The sequence below is a fragment of the Haliotis rufescens genome, unplaced genomic scaffold (assembly GCF_023055435.1).
Source record: "Haliotis rufescens isolate VD_foot unplaced genomic scaffold, xgHalRufe1.0.p SCAF_39, whole genome shotgun sequence".
Taxonomy (NCBI): Eukaryota; Metazoa; Mollusca; class Gastropoda; order Lepetellida; family Haliotidae; genus Haliotis; species Haliotis rufescens.
In genome coordinates this window covers 1,133,256-1,154,528 of record NW_025964101.1, presented here as the reverse complement: position 1 = coordinate 1,154,528, position 21,273 = coordinate 1,133,256, and the positions used below count along the sequence as shown (strand labels likewise).

General features: G+C 44.0%; 1 protein-coding gene across 1 annotated transcript; it reads right to left on the bottom strand.

Annotated features, from left to right (window-relative positions):
* Positions 1-7,712: 7,712 nt before the first annotated feature.
* On the bottom strand, positions 7,713-9,032 carry LOC124146808 (uncharacterized protein F54H12.2-like). The gene has a single exon (XM_046517277.2). The coding sequence runs from the start codon at positions 9,030-9,032 to the stop codon at positions 7,713-7,715; it is 1,320 nt and encodes a 439-aa protein (XP_046373233.1).
* Positions 9,033-21,273: the final 12,241 nt, after the last annotated feature.

The window sequence follows — 21,273 nt, the reverse complement described above, 5'->3', positions numbered from 1 at the left end:
ACATACTCAGGCATCAGGATCCTGCTAAGGTCATATAGTTTTCAGTTGGTTTACTAGACAGACCAACAAAGAAACCCTGAAATTTGAAGGGAAAAATACTTTTTGACAATTGATCTGACTTTTACAATTAGGTGATTAGATTTTATCATGTTGTTCATACGAAATGGTGAATACCTATAAAAATATATTTTCAAACAAAAATAAACAATCAGTTATTTTATCAGTATCATGCCATGTTTGAACTTGTTTGTTTTTCATTCATCAGTAGTAGCATGGAACTATATAACCTTTACACAAGTCTGTGGTAGCAGTACTGTTATATCAATCTCAGAGTTCAAAATGTTTTAACAACATTTCAAGCCTACATTGGATTTTAGGCAAAAATGTTTGTAAACCCACTAATACAAACTATAAGCCCAAACTGTAGTTTCAAAGAAAAATCAGAGGGTCCATCTGTGGAAAAGTGTGGAGGTCTGCTTTGACAAATGGCCTTTGGATTCTGCTATGGTTGGGCAGCTCAAGGTTTTTACGTCATGTTGAAATGCTCACAAAAGGGACGTAACTCTGTGTGTCTTGAGACCTGTATGTTGTAGGGAAGGAGATTATGGCTCATTTTAAATGTTCATGAGTAACTTCTTTTTTTTATTTGAGGATAGTCCCTTGCAATATTTCATTACTATTTTGCTTCATTGATACTCCATGTTCACCAACTTAAATGTTGCTGACTAAAATACATCCTCGTCTGTCCAGGGTATTTTTCTTTTACTTACCCTGGATCCGTGTCCTATAGTAGCTTTGTTTGGACCCTGTTTCAAATGAAGGGGTGGTCGGGTAGCCTAGTGGTTAAAGCGTTCGCTCGTCACGCCGAAGACCCGGGTTCGATTCCCGACATGGGTACAATGTGTGAAGCCCATTTCTGGTGTCCCCCGCCGTGATATTGCTGGAATATTGCTAAAAGCGGCGTAAAACCATACTCACTGTTTCAAATGGCTGAACGCTAAAAATAGCCATCCAATCAAATCAACGCTAAAAATAGCCATCAAATCTTATAACACTCACGAGCTCAAGAAATTCTGTGCCAAGTATGGAGTGGTTGAGGTGGTGACCTCACTTTCTAATGAAGCTATGGTTGGTTTATGGATCCAGGGTAGTTGTCAAACTAGAATACCCTTGATGACCGAGGTTGACTACATTGTAAAATGCACTTCTGTACTACTGAAAAGAACTTTAAGGACACCCGATTCTTTCATGTAACTATAGTAATATAAAAAAAACGAGTGTCTTAACTTTTTTTGAGTAATATATGTATCACTACTTGTTAATATGTATTTGTTGCTAAGACAGTGAAAAAAAGTTAACTCACCAAACTTTATTTGCTTTTAAAGGATGTGTGTATCAAAGCCACGTGTCTGCTAGCCACTCAACTGGGGACACTTTCTTATTTTTCAGTTTATGGATATGAATGAGCCCAAAGCCGATTTAAGAAAATAAAATAAAAATATTTTGTTGTTTTTTTCTGTCTGACTGCTCAATCTTTGATTGATTGGAGTTATGAGAAGATATTTAATAAAATTACAAGTGCACAGGTCACAAATCAGTAGATCCGCTTCCACAAAACGCAATGGCCGATCTATCGCTTCCAAAAGTGGGAGAGATATGACAATCGGTATTGGGAGAATAGGTACATGTACATGTAGGTGAATGTGCGGAAATACCAAATTTTACCCCTCTGTTCTTAAAATGGACTTGTCCGACATTGCCGCGGTCGGATTGTTTTTTAAGTAAATGAGTCATCGTTTTTTAGATAATGGTAAATATTTTTAATGCGTGTACTTTTTCCCCACACCAGAGGCTTGCGTAATGTTGATATCTCACAGAAACAAACGACAAGTGGGAGTTGTTAACGTACAATAAAACATTTTATTATATTTATAATTATATGTATTGTAATATAAACAACTCCCACTCGTTATTTCTTAATAAAAATACTCTATACATGGTAAGTAAATCTGGAAGAAAGGCAACTGCTACACCGCATTAGAATTCGACCGATCAGATCAACTTTATTCTAGGTGTTCGGCCGATCAGATCAACTTTATTCTAGGTGTTCGACCGATCAGATCAACATTATTCTAGGTGTTCGACCGATCAGATCAACTTTATTCTAGGTGTTCGACCGATCAGATCAACTTTATTCTAGGTGTTCGACCGATCAGGATGTAACCGTTCATAGAAGGTTATTTTGGATGAAGACACGGTTTATTCATCCTATAAGGGCTATTGATACCATTAAATGTGTAGTCCGGTATTTAAGTTTAAGTTGTCATCGATTTATTGGTATGGAGCCTTGGGGCCCGTGAAGATCCGGGGTAGAATAGGTCTTCAGCAACCCATGCTGAAGCAATATTCCAGCTGAATGACGGCGGTTGAGTCTTGACGAGACAATCCAGTGATTAATATCATGAACATCGAACCTAAATGTACGATCCTTGAAGATCCGGGATAGAATAGGGATAGAATTCAGCAACCCATACTTGTCGTAACAGGCGACTACGCTTATCGTAAGAGGCGACTAACGGGATCGGTTGGTCAGGCTCGCTGACTTCGTTGATGTATGTTATCCCAATCGCGTGGATCGATACTCATGATATCAATCACTGGATTGCCTGGTCTAGACTCGATTATTTACAGACTGTAATATTGCTGAGTGCGGCGTTAAACAAAAAAACAACCTATATGTACAATGGTGGCAGTGGAACCTACTTTACCATGAACTTGTCTGAGAAGTAAATTAATGGTGAGCTTATTTTCTCACAATTGTCTTCAAGCAATGGCTAGTTCCCAAATGCTTCTAACTATTTTAGCTCACAAAAGACCAATTACTAATCTCCTCAATTAGCACATTCCCCAAATTAGCGTGCCAAATTAATTTATGATCCTCTTTACTTAAAGGATTTCCCATGACGTTCACATACGGCGTGGTGCTATGGGAGAGAATTGTGTTACAGCTCTTAAGTAATTTCATGTCCGTTAAAGGTGTAGTGTAATTCTAATACACTTCATCTAATCCCATTAATACTGAGTTGATTGTTGCCGACAAGTAAAGCTGGCTGAGAAAACAAGGGAGATAACCTGGTTAGCCTCTCAGCGTTAGCTCTTAAGGCTCTCTGTTGACTATGACGTGGATACTTAGTGGAAAGACGCACTGGTACTAATCTCGTCAAGATAGGGTGCCTTTATTCGATAAATGTTCGTTTATTTATTTATTGGACACTGCCAAAATGCTCCAGCTTCTTTCCAGCCTGTGTATTACCAAGTCTGGGCCAAAGAAACCAGTGATTGATATTATGAGCAACGTCTTCGGTGTACGACTCTCGAGAAAGAGAGAATGGGGGTGGAGGGAGGAGGGAGATAGAGAAGGGGAGAGGTGAGAGAGATTATTACGTGTAACGCTTACAAGTGTCATATTGTATTCACTCAAAAATTGAAAGAATATATGTAATATTATGTATATGTGCCGGCAATGTTCCTTTAGATGCCTCACATTCGATTAATCCATCTGGTGAGGTCAACACACGTCCAATGTCCACACCTCTCAAACATGTTCATTTCACATGCTGATTTTGTGTGAAGCGAAAAAATATAATGTATATATAGTCAGTCCCAACGTTATCTTTAACTGACTATAAATATAGCTACCTCTTCGAGAAAATAACGAATCCGCCAAACTGCAGAAAATCTCTGGTGAGTAATCCCTTTAATTTAACACTGTCATATTTGCAACTTTAAAACAACAACTTTGTTTCTAATCATATAATGTATATAATACACTTTTTCAGAAATTCTGATTATTTTTTGTAAATATTTATTTATGTAATGTTACATTACCAGAAGAAGGCTATTAAGACCTAACCATCGCATTGTTTTTGACATCTGATTTATTAAAGCGATGAAGCAAACTTTAGAATAGAACCTATTGTGGCTACAGACACGTGACCTACATCTACCGGAGGCGGACCGAGTTTGGTTTGGCGATTGACATATAGTCGTTTCTTTAGTTTAAAGTGCGAACGGGTGGCCCAGTCGTCTAAGGCACCGCGATTCGTTGTGCAGAGTTGCGTTCCTTCGGCACGCCAGAAACCTATGATTGTGGGTTCGAATCCCGGTTCGCCCCTATTATGTTTCTAGGTTTGTCAGCACCATACCCACGATCGTGGGTTTCACCGAAGTGGTATACATCTGAAACCTTCATCACTTCGGGCTTTCCTCCCACATCAAGCTTACACGCCGTGATATAACTTGAATACTGTTAAAAACGGGGTTAAACCCAACTCACTCACCCACTCACTTTAGTTTAAGTTTGATCTTTGCTTTTTGTAGACATTGTGGTTGGAAGTTGCCTTCTTGAATTCAATATTTTGCTTAAGTTATGGAGATCGAACCTTGCTTTGGTTCACAGACATAATGTTAATAGTATTTGTTTGTGGTTTGACCTAACACCAACCTAATCACAACTGATGAAGACGTAACAGTGTCCAACCGTTTGCTAGTCTTGGTCACTCGTTTCATCAGCAGCAGTAGCAGATCTACAGGAGATATAATGTCTTTCATGATTGGTTTCAAGAGATGTTTTATCATGTCTTTGATCAGTGTTCGATTTGTGTTGGGATCCATGTCACTCCATCTATCTGGTATAGAACAAAACAATGGTTCCTCCGAGAAATACATGGTACATTCGAGGGTACAATTCAATGACTATGCAATTTGTCTTCCCACGTTCTTTCAGTTTCCTACCAATCCACAGCATTGACGCAAGTGAGTTAACTGACTATAAAGGTCCAGTTTCCACCCATTGAAAAACTAGGCTGGAATTACGGAGTTACATTTTGACTGGACTAACGGGTCGATGCATAGTCCAATCAAAATCGCGTAACAAACGAGACATCCGGTTTGTAAACAAGAGCAGATTTCGGTCGACTGCAGGATTTGCAAAGCATGCGTACCGTCAGTAGCTAGGTTACCACTCTAGCCCACTGTTACGTAACCACCACCCCGTACCTCCAGCCTACTATTACGTAACCACCACCCCGCCCACTATTACGTAACCACCACCCCGTACATCACCCACATGCTGATTTTGTTATCTTTAATCTCCACTAAACATGGTATTTATTAACATAAACCCACCAATGCATGTTGACCTAGTAGTTATTAACAGCAGGTATACCACCACTAATCCATAAACATGGTATTTATTAACAAAAAACCCATCGAGGCATTTTGATCTAGTAGCTATTAACAGTAGGTTTACCACGTAAGCGTCATTCTCCAAACACATATGGTGATTATGTACTTACATCCAGGGTCATGATTCCCAGTCTCCCACAGTTTAACAGTGGACGCGGGTAATGTAATTGCCTGCGACCTTTCCCTCCCTCACATCTTGTCAGTAGGACTAAGTTTAACTCAGTGAAAAATTATAGGGTCGTATTCTATGCAACCACACAACGTAAAAGGTAAATTGCATAAATCCACATCTAAACAACCTATTTAAATCAATACCGGTCTATGTACTCCCTCTACCCAGTCTCCCACAGTTTAACAGTGGATGTGGCTAATTTAATTACCTGCTACCTTTCACTCCCTCCCACCTGATGGTTTAACTGGAGAAATAGCAGTGCCACTTCAAACATACCAACAAATCACACCTCCCTTCGCCTACCCATGTCATTTAACCGTGCAAAACATGTTACTAAGTAAATGGTAAATCCAGCAACATTACGGCAATGTGTTACAAAAGCAAATATAAAAACCACAGCACATTACCTCCAGAAGGTATAAAAAAGGTTTTGCTTACACGTTTTGTTTTTCTTCCTGCAACGTGTTTTGCATCAACATGTACACGTGCGCAGATAGCATGCCAGCAGGTACGGATTTCAATACCTCTATGACCTCCTACCAAACAAGGTTCAGGTCTTTTAAGGGATGGCCAATACAGCTTCAGCAGAAGCCTCATCAATTAGCTACTGCAGGGTTCTACTATAGTGGTATATCTGACAAAGTCATCTGCTTTGCGTGCCACATTAAACTTAAGGATTGGGCACGCGGCGACGAGCCCTTAAACGAGCATACCCAGTGGTCTCCAAACTGTAAGTTTCTTGAAATGACTGGGCATGGGAGCACCCTATTCAGTTCACAGCCTCAACACAAAACTGCGCATGACACTGTGCTGTGAATATTCCTATATAAGCCACTACCATACCGCAAACGTGCGCAGCTATACAGCCATCAAACAACTACTGTTTCTGTATTACGCTTTCCAGTCAACAGTGCAAATATATCCAATGCAGGGTGTCAACATTGCACTTCCCGAAGAGGCGCTGCAGCCCATGGTCACTCTGCCGGATGGTAGAAAGGTCGTAAACACTCCCAAGGGTGTAATACAACGCAGACCGTGTGTGTATTTATTGGTACTTACGTTAACCATCGCTGTTAGCACCCTATGTGGCGTTCTCCCTACTCTACAGCACCTACATTCAACGCCCGAAACTCTCCCTAACACAGGTACCGCCAAATCTTTCACAGTCAATGTTACTGGCAGCACGTGCATGACGGACCAAATCATGCTGTCAACTTCCAAGAGGGTTACAGTGTGCATCAAGGAAGCCTCCCCAATTGTTGACATTAGACAATTTCTCAATAACAGAGCCACAGTTGTGGGTATAGCAATCTCACAGCAGGAATGGCAGCAGCTACTCTCAGCAGTTTCCCGCATCAAAGCGCTTATCCACATTGTCCAACATGTGTAATGACCTAGTTACGGACTCATAGGGTGCATGCACGTGTGAGCGTGCGCACAATACGCATATACACATGCACCCAATGTACGCACTATGCATGTATTCTGCATTAATGTGTAAACCTATTTTAATAAAGCAAGTATGGTAATTTACTGTTTACTGTCGTGTTGTCCTTTGAAGGTTTATAGTACCAATATAATTAGCGCTAACCATTTACACATGTAGCAATATTCAAAGGTTCTTATTATTAAATTATATTCTTTATTTGCGCCATTGCACAACCTTTCACATAGCTACATAAAATGCGCTCAGCAGCCAATCTTATTACAGGTGTAAATGGTTACAAACGCACATTACTGAGCAAGCAGGCAAATGCTGCAAATAATGACACAAAACCAGGGAATCTAATCTAATGTTTATTCAACCACCAGTAATATATAAAACGGTCATTAGCTTGTGTGTTCCCAATATCGAATCTGTTCACAATGCTTTGTAAACCATAACCTCTGCAGCGATTATATATGAAATACAGGCAGTAGGCCCCGCACAAAGCACTGAAATTGTCCTGCAGCTGGCGGTAATTCCTTCTATGAGATTTGTACCCATAAAGTTCCTTAAACCGCCTAAACTCTGGAAAACGTTGTGAAATATCCTGCCCAGAAGGTTCGAAGCACTCTACAACACCCTTCCTGGGAACGTAATAGGCAACCCAGTGGGTACCCGGTTGTGCGCTAACATCTGTGTTTACTATGTACGCTACTGGCCCCCGTTTTCGTGATAAGCGCTGCCTGTGTACTCTCAATAACCAGTCTCTCGGAATGGTACCCCCGTAAATACTGGACATATGCCGGTTATTTAGAGCAAAGTTATTCAGTTCTCTGGTTGTCAGCATGGACATGGTTCTTATATTTATTAACTAATGCTAACGTTCCTGAAAGCATCAACCTCTATTACACAGCTCCCTTCTTGGTAGCATACCAGTGTCACAGGGTTCTGCAACGGCTGTGAAAAATGTATTTCAATTCCCACCTTGCCGCTCTCTATAGGGTAGGTGTGGCCTTCGTCAGCTCCGAGATCGTCACTAAAATCTATGACGTACAGAGTGTAACCGTTCATAAACTGTTTCCTATTTATAGGGGGCCCACCATTTCGCCAAAGCCCACCAGTATTTCGAAATAAGTCCATGTACACTTCGTTCACTTTCGAAGAATCTGCATCATAATTCACTTCCAAACTTTTCTTGTGCACCTCATGCCCATTCACCGTCACCTTCACCGAAGTCACGTGCTTATGTTTAAAGTCAAATGGGTTCAGGCTCGAACGTCCAGCAAAAGCGGTGTTATCTACTAAGCCCAATACAATACGCTTAGGCAGCTCTCCTGTAACCAGATGCCCGCAATGGTAGTCTCGCAAACCTGCAGATATGTCATGAGCTGTGGTTCGAATCCTGCTAATCGGGTATTTCGCCGTCAGACCTCTTTTTAAACCTTTAATGTGGCCCTCACGAATCCCTGCAGATATTTCAACCTGGCGTGTATGAAATTCTATTTTCGTTATTTCACCCCTGTAACTTTCCGCATCGTCATGCATCAGCCAAAACGAATCGGCACTTCTCACCAACTCAATTTTCAAGGGAACGCCGTCTAGAAGATATCTGGGCTGTAGAAACAGGTCACAGTGCAGTCTGCCGGTCACTTCAACTTCTCTTGTAGGAGCCACTAGCCCATGACGTCTTTTCATCCCTAGGTTGCATACACCATCCTGCATGTTTATGTCATTCATTTTCCCACCTTCGTCTCTGTACCAGCCTTGGCACTGAAGCACATTTGACATCACATCTGCACTGTATGTTAGGCAGTTTTCTATGTAAGCTCTGTAGGGGTAGGTACCTAATGACGGTGTTATCTCGGTCTGATTTTGACCCAGCATTACACGCACCTCTCTAAACATGGAGTGTAGCACATTGTTCACAGGGCCTACATTGTCTGTAGCGGCTACATCAGTCCCATCACCCTTGACGATTTTGAATACCACTCTCAAATAGCACTGGCTCAAATCTATGTAGTTATTTACAGGATTAACAACATCAAAACGTATCGGTCCACCTCCTGTAATGGTTGTAGTAGGAGTATATCGCACCCACCCGCTATCTCGCATAGAAGTCACAACGGCTGGCACCGAAAACAGGTCCAGTTCTGATTTTGAACACTGCGTAGCGTCGGCACGTATCATCTTTTACCAACCAGTTCTTCTGCGCTTCTTTTTTAATTTCTTACGTTTCTTAGCAGCACTAGGTGGGGAAGACAGAGCATGCAGAGCTTCCCGTTTCACGCCTCGCACTCCGTCTGCCAAAACTTCTACTCCTCTCCTTTTAAAGCTTTCCTTAGGGGAAACATTATTGTGCACAACATCGTCCACAACATTAGTAAGAGCCCTCACACCGCTTCTGAGGAAAGACTTACCTACATTCTTTAACATAGGTAGTGCTATCCTACCAAGCGAACCTAGAATATTCCCTAAACCGCTTCCCCTTTGATAATAATGTCCCACATATGGCGCAATATCCCCGCAACCATACTGGGGCACTACACGACGGCGCTTCATTATCTGCGACGTCTGAAGTGTAAAACCACCACGGCTTTACCAGCCTGAAATGCTATTTTTCGTCCCGCATCGTCCCTTATATGCACTGTGATGCTCTTAACGTGTCCGTATCTCAGGGGCACATAGTGCACGGGGTTAGAATCTTTAACATACACGATATCTTGCAGCATCACAGAGCTTACGGCAACGTGTGTCAGCAGAGGTGCCATAACATTCCCCACTATCTGGTCGTCTATTAAATCCGTGTAAATGTATACGTTGTTAAAAACATTATCTTTTACCAAATGTAAAGGAAGTGTCGCGCGCTCACCATGCGAGTTTAACACGGTTCTACCATTCTTACCGGCCCCAGGCTGAAACCCTAGAAGGCGGCCCAGCGACGGGTGTAATGTAATTTCTCCTTTGAACAGTTTTTCTGTATCTTTATACAGTGCTTTAACTTGAGGCGGCACTGGAGGGAATTTCACATACACAGTGTTGTTTTTTATATTAAAAAATGCCCACTCTTTAGGGTAATAATATATCAATTTCCCATGTGTGTCATGGTTTAATTTCTTTAATTCCCTACCCACGCTTTCTGCAATAGCATTATTACAGGTTTTTACTAAATCAGCACCTGTGTAGTGCCCCTCGGGTATCACAACGTCCATAGCATGCGCAAATGAAGCGTAACGCGGAGTGATTTCGCCGGTCAGACCGTTAGATACCTGGCCACCATATACCGTTATGCGCAAGTAGTTAAGTGGGTAGAACACGTTTTGCCATGTCACAGGTATTTGCACTCTGCTTGCCCCTACCTCCCATTCATCACGATTTAACTTTAGGGCATATGGAAGATCTGTGGTATATTCACTGACGGTGTTATCAGGCCTTGTGTCCAGTGACACGTCGCTCGGTAGTGTCACATAAAAACTGCTCCCAGTGTTGCCCTCCATATTACACAAGTTTTATATTTTTCTGCGTGTATGATTCCGGAATCCACTGGTTAAAACTTTTTGGATAGCCTTTCCAAGATACGTACAATTCTTTACACCCTGTGGCAGGGTTTACCCTTCTCTTGAAAATACAGCCTATGTCATACGCTGCAGGCTCTGAAACCGTCTGCAGCTCGTCTCTATAAAATGTTCCTTTTAACACATTTCCAGAATAATCTACCAATTTGTAAACTTGGGGCAGCCTACCTCTCACTTTGCAATGTACATAAAATATTTCAGGTGTCCAATTTGCTGTGTACCCTTTTTCAAACTGCTCCTTGTATTTACTTATTCTAACAGGTGTTGACACTTTAAGAGGTGGTTTTGAACACTTTTTATTACTACGGGTGTTTTCCTTCGATTTCATAAAATCCAGCACAGCAATTTCGTCAAAAGGGTTGCCGGCACGCACACATTTTGGTTCACGCCCAATGGTCGAGTGATGTGTTGAGTTATAGCCACGCACAAGGGCCTGCAGAGCAGCCCTGTATTTCTTAGTTCTGTTTCTTGTGAAATACCGCCACATCCTAGATTTTAATGTACGCTGGAATCTCTCTACTACAGCGCATTTAGTATCGGGATTTCGGCTCGTGTAAAAATGTGCCTTTACACCATTTCCCACGAATTCTTTAAACGTTTTGTTATTAAATTCGCCACCGTTGTCGCTCTGCACGTTTTCTGGACGTCTCCCACCTGAAGTGTTTAAGATTCGCTTGAAACCTGACACCACAGCATCGGGCCGTTTCGACTTCAATTCACGAACCCAGGCCATCTTGCTGAAAACATCTATTACGCACAGTAGATACTTATACCCATTATTAACTTTGGAAATATCCTCACTTAAAACTGTCAAATCGGTTTGCCACAGCTGATCTGTCTTGCACACGGTGCTCGAATAAGCAGTTCTTGGAAACGTCCGTTTAACACTCCTGTGCAGCGTGTAAGTTTGCTGCCCTTTTAACCATTTTTTAATAGCTGCTACACCAGGCTTTTTCTGTAATGTTACGGACTTATTTACAGCAGATATCAAAGAACTAGCACCCCCGTAACTTTCGGGATACTTAGGGTCATAGTAGCGTTTTGTCAGCCAGCGGTTCCAATATGCGTTAACCGTCGTATGGCGCCCAGGAGAATTGCTCTTTTTTCTTTGAACCATGTTTCTTTAAAGATAAATTATCAGAGTGATACACCTTCCACCGTTGCCGATTGCCAACCATGCTTTCGCTCAGCCCTCCATCCTTAAGTATCCTCAGAAATAACCCCCATCCTGCCGGAGGCGTTTTGTTATTTGCCCTAGATCGAGCCAAATCACCTATCAAATCGCCAACTTTGTGACCTTCTAACACCTCCCCATCCACTTTCAAATGTCCATATTCATCCCATGACAGCCGAGGATGTTGGATTACCCTGTTCAAAATATTTTGTGCCCTGCTTTGGTAGGTTTTGGGAAGCCTTCTCAAAACGTTTTCTACCACTTCTCTTCTTTCTGCTTTATCACCTGTTTCCGCTGTAGCACCAATGCTACTAGTAGGGGGGGAGTCGGCTGACCCCTTCACGTGCTTTATTATTGGCGCTGCTTCGCTTTTCCTAGCAGCGTTTTGTAGATTCAGACCTCTCTCTAACAGTTCATTGTAAGTACCCATTTTCTCGGAAGAATTACCAACCTTATCGGCTGCAGTGTTGAGACGCTCCAAGTTATCAACCCTTAAACTGTGCAGTAGGTGCCCCCTATGTAACACACCGGTACTTTCTCTGTCTCTACACCCTTTAAGCTTTTCGAATAGCATATGCGGTATGAGCACCATTCTTTTGGCATGTCTTCCACTCTCCATACCTGCACTAATTCTACCCCAAAACCCCTGACAAAAGCTTTATAGCCAGTGGGGCTAGAACCCCAGCAATAGCGCCGAGGAAACCCCCTTTCTGCTGAAGCAAATGTCTTTTGCGCGATGTTGGGAGATGTTTCTTACACAGAAGCTGTAAACTACCTTCGTGTTTTAACAGACTATTTCTCTGCGCTGAGGTCATAGGTAGATTGCCCATGTAAATGTTTCTAGCTACCTCACTAAAGGAATCAAGCACAGCCTTTGGTAACGTTTTTATAACCCTGTTACGTGTGGCTGGGCTAGCTCTACACAGATAATGCAGCACATCAGCATTCTGCTTCACTCTACTGCGCCTTAATAAACTCCTATGCTTACCGCTACACTTCATTTTTTTGCTACAGCCCCGCATACTGTTACCTTACGTGGATCCCCAGGGTGTGGCAGGTGGTAAAATGCCTTGATTTCTTCTCCCACCCCTGTTTAAATACATCCCAGGCTGACGATTTCTTTTCACACTCATTTTGTTTTTACGTACGCCTTCAAATCGTTCAATGAGATCAGCATCATCAGTATCACCAGCAGCAGAATCAGTATCGTCGTCTTCAAGGTCATCGTCGCTACTACATTCACTATCAACAAGTGCTGATACTTCACCAACACGGCTCCGTTCGGCAACTACGGTGACGTCTTCAACAACGTCATCAACTTCATCGCTGGACGATGACACACTGCTGCTACAGCTATCAGTGCCACAGTCACTGTCGCTGCTGCAGCTGAAGTCACACACGTAACTGCTGCTACTGCTGGTGCAGCTGCTAGAAGAGCTATCATCTGGGGAATGCCCTGCATAGTGTAGTCTGTCGTGCGGTGCTCCTGCCATTGTTTTGGCTATAACTCTCACTGCTGCCTAGGGGTGACGGCTACATGTATTTATACCTTTTACTGTATCACACCGGTATGTACACATCAATACAGCCGTCCTCATCAAAAATATTGCCACGTACTCTATATTCCTCTGCTGTTTGAGGAGCCAAATCCAGCAAAAGGTAGCTGTGTGGAGCTTTGGTGGCTTGGTAAAAAGCATCCCTGATGAATTTAATGTTTGTAGGATAAACCTGACGGGCTAAACACTCAATCTGGGAGCCGTCTCTGGGATTTTTGAACACTACAATGTGCGTACAGTTCAGGCTAATGCACCTGTGGTATGCTGTGTTAGCAAACAGGTTTTGCTGCAAATATATCACGGATGTATTTCTGTGGTGAGATTTTTTAACAAACCATCGTAGTAATTCACGCTCTTCCTCCTTACACACATCACCCAATAAATCATCAACCACAAGCCACTTTTTCCCTAAATCATCATCTGCAGGAATAAGGGTGTCACTCTCCAATACCGTGCGTACAAAGTGTACCACAATGTTTAGGGTCGAGCATATGCGCTTTATACTCTCATACAACGGTTGCATCTCGCTATACACCCACACTATTGTAGCTGGTTTACCGCCCTCTACCGCAGCAATAGACTCGTCCATAAAGCTCTGCAGCAGACCTGCAACGAATGTGCTTTTACCCGACCCACTTGGCCCGCTTATTAACACACGGAAAGGGTGTTTAAACACCACACACTCTCTCTCAATGGTCGTCATGCTGCTCCGGCTCATGCCTGCCTACGGTGCAAAGCGCCAATTCAAAAGAACTGGTAACGAAACACCAACAACTGTTTTATACTCGATACATCTTTTATTGCACAAGGTTACAGACATACATACATAAAACACAGTCGTGAATGTTGCACATATACATCAGCTTGTACACGCATATCTTAGCTATACATGTAATAAAACAAAGCACAGTACGCATGGTACACATCTGCAGCAGAAATCATACCGTGGCACCGTCTTTCACCACAGCAGGATCCACGCATATAAAGTTTAGAAAGTCAGACATTTCATCGGTGCTCAATAGGGCACCCTGCTGGTGTGGTAGTGTGGGAGCGGGCTGCGGGGTTTGCACACTAACACGCTTTGCCTTCGCCCCTTTAGCGCCTTTGCAAGGTTGAGCTTGCTTCCTCCTCTTATACTGCCTTTTCTCCTTCTTAACAATCTTTTTCTCCTTCTGACCATTAATGTGCGATGTAGAACCACACGTTTCCGTCTGACGGTGCATCGCCTTTAAATTCTCCTGTACAAACAGCGTAAAGCGTGGCCACACAGGTGACTTCTCTGGTTCACACACATCTCTACCATAGTTAAGCAAGTTCACCACACTACTCACGCATTGCGCAGCACCGTGTATGTGCGGCCACTGATCCTTGTTCACGGGTTCGGCGAGAAATGCCTGTATTTCTTGCTCTTGCAATGTGGCACACGCGTCTGTAGCAGCTTTATTTAATACATTCCAATGTGTAGAAATGAATGCCATGTGCTCAATGCCTAAACGAGTGCACAAGCTAGTGCTGCTCACTTTCTGAAGCCCTTTTGCCACACCAGCCTCATCAATGTGGCAAAGCTGCTTCAAAAGCAGCGGGAACTTGGAGTGGAGATCACGAATCTTGTTATCATTAGTCCTTTGTAACAACATAAGTCTCGCTTTTTGGCGGGCTATGGCAGACTCTTCTTCGCCAGCAAGTTGAAACCAGCGGTCCGCATCAACGAAATGGTTAAAGACAGTAAAATCATCATTGGGCGTAAACCAGGCCATAATGCTATATAATCAAACCAATTTGGCAGCAGGCAAGGGTACAGTGGTGCGTGCTAGGTTAGTGTCATGTGTGTATATGCGTGGCGTGTCACACCTTAAATAAAGGGTAGTTTGTTGGGGTCAGCAAGAGGGCTCTCACCACGCCTTTCACCACAGCTTATAGCCGTAAGGTAATGTGTAGGTCAAGCGGTTAGTGTTTGGGTCGGGCACAATGCGACGCTTAGTGTAGACAAATCTGTAGGCCCTTGATTCACACCTGGAGATTATCCCACACCCGCGTTTGAGGCCCTTTCTATGAATTTTGTGGGGGTAGGGCACAGGTACAGATATGCCATTACGGTCAGGGTGGTTAACAATCTCTATCATTTTTTCTATATTCACTTCTTTATTAGCGCGTACGTTAAGCGTGAAACCTCTTATTTTACAAATAGTGCGTGTGCCTTTTTTATCTGTATGGTGGAGCTTGTAAGCATAATTCTTCGGCCCGCATGTTGTAAATTCGTCAATCCAGTTGCCTTCCTCTATCTCATCTGTCCATTCCCCCAAAGAATCGCCGATGGTTGGGCAGGGCTCACTCTCTTTGTGCACATATATTATGCTATCTGTATCAAAGTACAGGCACCGGTCTCCCAAAGGGTGTATACCACTGTACAGTTTTAATCGGGCCTGAGCTGTCACCCAGCTTGCTATGGCGACATTACTGGCACCATGGGGTGTCACAGACTGGTTTGTGGTAGCATAGGTGATGAGCAGCACATCCTCGTTTATTAAACTGATGTCTTTCACCTCTATGTCAGCATTCCGGAGAATATTGTAGAACTGCGGAAGGTCTGAAACAAACACGTTCGCGTCCATGTTATTGCGCTGAGATAACTTTCCCCACAAATTATTTAGAAGGGACTTGCTGATGGCTCTTTTTCCTGGGTTGGGTGCAATTTGAGAGGCGTCAAGCATGACACCCTCCTTTCTGAATACTTCTTGTACATACTGCTGCTTTTTTTGCTCTGTATCGCAGTGCACAGGGTAGCCTGAAGATTCTTGCTTCATTTTAAAGAAAGCATCTACATACCCTGTAAACAACCCCCCTTGAGCTGTGTGCGGGTCATATTGCTCAAAACTATCAAAATGCCAGGCATCATATATTTTCAATACCCTGTAGCCACACTCTCGAACAGCATGATGTAGTTCCACAGTAGCATATGTTGATGTCCAACTCCGCTGATCATCGTCATGGGGACAGGGGCCAGCACTGTAGCCTGTATCAGCACACGTCCGGCACAGTGGGAAGTACAACTTATCATTTGTGCGGTATGGTAATACCGGGTGGTACAAGTCACCTGGTGGAAGAACCCTGCACTGTATCATGCCATGGATGTCAAACAGCTGCTCTATGGGGGGTGCATACAGTACCGTGGGGTGGCCTGTTGGGAACCGCCCATACTTACATATATACGGGTAGAGAGAACATACATCAACATATTTGATTTTTTCCCCTTCGGTACACTTTCTGTGTAAACACACTCCATTTGTACGACCTCCATAAAATCCATTTCTAGGGTCGAGAGGAGGTGTGAATGAACCTGCATCATCAGCGCCGCCGCTTTGCCGCCCCATGTTTTTGACAAACTCCCCTAACTTTGCATCAGTTTTCTGCATTTTCTTAAAATCGCACTCCCACAGAGCAACAACGTCTCGAACATGCGGATGTTGCCGTATGAGATTCAGCCGATACATTGTCCAGTCATGACGTTCCCTGGGCGTTGTACCTAATGAGAAATTCACGCATTTACTGCCGGAAAAACATTTACGGCAACCGTGAAAATAGCAGCCCAAGAATGAATAAACAACATGATTGTGCATATCATACCCATCAACAGCGAAATTGTGACTCCCGCATTTAAGCTTCAGTTCACCACCCAGTGTGCGAGCGTGGCGCAAACGCATGCTAGGGTTGCTGTGCTGTAGCCATGACAACCACTGTAAAGCCACAGCTGATTGATTCCTATCAGGGTGATACCCCTGCGGTGGTAGAATAGCAATTTGTCGTTCCTTCAAGAAATTTGCTCGGAACACTGTCATGCATGCATTTGGGAGAGTCACACATTGCATAAGGGGATCCACACCATTGACCTCGGTAAACATTTCTCGGAATTTCCCACACCCCTGCCTGAGGATGTCAACATCACTTTGGCAATACCTGAGAAGCTCGCTCTGATAGTTAAAGCTTTGATTCTTATTTTCCTCATACCATTTAAGGAAAAGCGCTTTTTCAGCAGCACACATACCGTCAGGGTCATAGAAATCCTTGCTGGGCAGTGTTTTACCCACATGATGTTGATTTTCAGCTGTTGAAAACAGGTGTGGAAAATAACCCTTGGTAACCTCATGTAAGGCAAATGTTTTAGGGAAATGTTTCAACGGCATAGATATGAAATTCAAGGAATCTTTGAATACAACACTTCCCAGTTGCATTCGCAGTATCTTCTCACCTGCCGTTATAATTTGTGGGGGGGAAATTATACGGGGATATAAGGCTTTCAAGAGAAGGTGCAAGTCGTATCCTCTAGCATTGTGGGCTATTGCAATGACATCACCAGCATCCCTTGATTTCCTAGCTTTGATACCCTCCCCCCCGTCGCTCTCCCCCATGAAGCGGCTACTTGCAAGTTGAATAAACCACTCAGCTGTGTCTGTGAGGGTATTGGGGCCTGCAAATACAATTTCTCTGGAGCCATGTTGGGGTGCGAGCGCATGAGAACGCCAAGGACACACCTGACAGAGAACCTGTTCACTGTTTGAGATGCACGCGCCACACCCCAACTGTAAAACACACAGGTTAGGTATGTGCTCACGCTGAGGGCCAATCATACTCTCAAAGTCATAAAACACATAAGGAACCTCATTAAAGGATGCTTTAGCCTCACCCAGAGGGGTCATGTAGCATCGGTGATCAGGGTTTAATGTTTCATGACAATGTTTACATAAGCGTGCATAATCACCGCTAGCTGCGCAGCTATGGGGCTCTTTTGCGCTTGCATTGTGTGTGGCTAGGCATGCGACACATGTGTGTGTGCTACTACATGCTGACACTGTTCCCGGTATAGAAGGGATCAGGTGTCTGTCATAGCACCGCGTTGTAGCAAACCAGGTGTTACAAGAAAGGCAGTTCTTCCCAAACCCCTCCCACCCCCGACAGTAGCCGCTGTGTTGACATTTACGGCATTTGAACTCGGCAAAGCAGGGGTGTTTTTCAGCCCCTGTATTAAAACCCTTGTTACAGATTTCACAATAATCCCGTGTGCCATAAAACCCCTTTGCTGTAGAAACATAGTCGTAATGTTTGCCATGGTAAAATAGATGTAGAACAGGCAAATCGGTTGTAACTGCACCCTGGTACAGTATTTGAGGGTGCGCATTAACAAGCGTGTGAATTTTTAGTTGAGCTGTGTTTTGGAGATAGCTTTGAAATGCATCCCATGTCTCGCGCCCTTGACAAGGTGCCCTGGGTATTCCAGCCTTTACATGTAAATCTATTGCATGCAGTCTTTGCAGACAGCACTTTTCTCTCCTGTAGTTCTTTCCCACTCTTTCCCACTCTAGGCGTAAGTGCTCCGGATCGTCACCAGACGGTCTACCTATATAATGTAGACCAGTGACAATAGCTCGGGCAAAGCAGAGGTCGTCGTTGTTTCTTACTTGAACAATAGAGGTTTTCTTGAGTAAGAAGTTCTCCAGTGTTACAGCTTTTTTGGCGGTCAGCCGACCACAACCGAACCCGACCCTGGCCGGGTTGGCCACGTGAAGAATGTTCATATCCATACGGCCATCGGGTTGAAAGTCCTTCTTGGACTGGCTCACTTTATCCATGGCAGCAATAATGGAATTACCATTTACTGCCTCTAGCCTGTTGAAGGGTACGTGTATTGGGGCATCCAGAGCAGGATGCTGTATGCGTAAGCCTAATCTGTCCCCGTCATGACCACCTGTAAAGAAACAGATGCGTGCAATAGCCCAGTGTGCAACGGTATGAATGCATGGCGCATTAAATATGTGAGCTGATTATACACGTGTTTGACATATGGGAGGGGGTTACTGTAATATTAATACCTTGTGCTTACAATGCTGTGATAGGATGGGAGGGTGAGACGGAGTTTTTTATTTATTTTTTTATGTAACTTACCAACATGCTCTCTCACGCGCTGTAAGACGTCATCAAACACTGCTGCTAACGCCTGCTGGGTGTTTTGCAGAGGAATATTGTCCGTGTGCAGACATAGGGAGAAACGATGAGTAGCTGTTTTAAATTTTTTGCTAACCATGGAATCCTGTGGTTCGAGTGTGTAGGCTGCTGTACTATGTGTGTCCACACCATCGCCGACCCCTCCATGCTGAACTGCCGAATTGCAGTTGCGGTTCAAAAACACACTAGCTATGTCCATCAGCTCATCTTTCACCTGGCTGTCCGCCACTTCTTCCACAACATCCACATTACCCTGCAGAATATTGCGTAAAGTATCCTCACACTGCGTTATGATTTCACCATGTGCAGTTTCTCCTACCTGCATAGGTATGGCTAATAATTCCTGCTCTATAGCGGGATCGTTGACGATATTCAAAAACGCAGCTTGTAGTGACGGTGGGAGAATGGCATTGTCATCATCATCATCATCAGAATCATCAGCAACATCATGGCCATGTTGGGCATACGAGGTTGAAGGCTGTGGCTCCATATTGAGATCAAGGTATATTTTACTATTGTTTTTTGTTTTTAGAATTATTGCCTGTGTACAATGTAAGTGTACATGGGAAGGTAGCTTTGGCGGCAATGGTGTTTATGGGTAGGTATGCAGAGTGAGTATTTGGGTGGGCGGAGTTGCGGTTGATTTATGCATATTTGGGAGATTTGAGTAGCAATGGGTGTATTGAGTAGGTGTGGCCTGAGGTAGCGCCAGGGTATATAGAACCGGGCTGGCTGGCGATAGTTGCCTGATATATTTGCAAACAGTGTTGCTACGCCTGCCCAACGAACTTTGCACCAGCTAGCTGCCGTACCCCGTGTCAACATGCCTGCTTCGACCACCTTCCAATGTCGCCGCTGCCAAACTGATGACCACCACTATACCAAGTGCCCAAATGCCAGCTGCGACAACAACTGCGCAAACCCCTTCGGACACTGGTTCTGGCGCTGCCCCGAGCCCTGCAGCACCTGTGGGAAAGCAGGACACGCTGCACCAAGGTGCATGAATGATGGCACCACTAAACCTGTGAGCGGTAGCAACATCAAGTGCTACAACTGTAAAGAGATGGGGCACACAGCTGGGGAGTGTACGAAACCGTGCGGAGAGCGAGGGTGTGGTAGCACCGAACACACCTCATACACATGCCCCATGCGCATAGCCCGGCAGAAACGTGGGGACCCACCACCCCATTTAGCGGCTTATGACTGCTACAAATGCGGCAATATGGGGCATTTTGCTGCCGGGTGTGTACTACCGTGTAGGTGGTGTAAGGTAGTGATGCAAGGCCATCAGGCCCGTTATTGCCCAAAGCGGGTAAAGGCTGCAGAAAAGCCCGAGACGTCCCAGAAGGGTGGAAATGAGGCAGCCCCTACAACGCCCCTGAAGGAGGAAGAAGACGCCCCAGCTGTTGCTGCAGCTGACACCGTAACGCCTACGAAGATGCAAGGCACCCCGGCCGTGCCCCCACCCCGCCCCTCCAAAAGAAAACGCCCGTCAGCCCTAGTGACCCTGGTAAAGAAACGCCGGGGTGTCATACGTGATAGCAGCGACAGTGATGATGGCGGGGATTTAATAATAATTGAAGATGACGACGTGGAACCTTCATCTGCCCGCCGGGAGCTGAATTACCGGCGTTTAAACCGGTATTGTGATGAAGACCACCAATCGGCAGAAGATGTAAAACTTTGCCATATTTGTAACTACACCACTGAGTCGGAAGAAGAAGGGTAGCTGGAGTGTTTTGCTGCTTCTTAATATAATAAAATTTCTCAGACATATATTGTTTTGTGTACTTATTTAATTGTGGAGTATTTCTTTTTTGTTACTTGCAAAGTGTATTATATACACTACACATGTGTAGGGTGCTACATGCATGCACCCAAGCCATATAGGAGCGGTATTGATGAGTACAGCGTGAAATGAGCAAGCAAGCAAGCAAACCTTTGTGATTTTGACGCGGGGTTTTGTATTTTGAAAGCTTGACACCATTTTGCCATGAAGTTTGTGGACATGCTCTTGATGAGGGTAAAATACTAATGATACAGCGGTTACTAAGGCTGAAACAGGCCACCCTATTTGTAATGAATTAAATAATAACTCTAAAACGGTTTGTAAGCTACATTATTTAATG

Coding starts and splice junctions, on each gene's coding strand:
- LOC124146808 (XM_046517277.2), bottom strand. CDS start 9,032: ATGATACGTGCCGACGCTACGCAGTGTTCAAAATCAGAACTGGACCTG.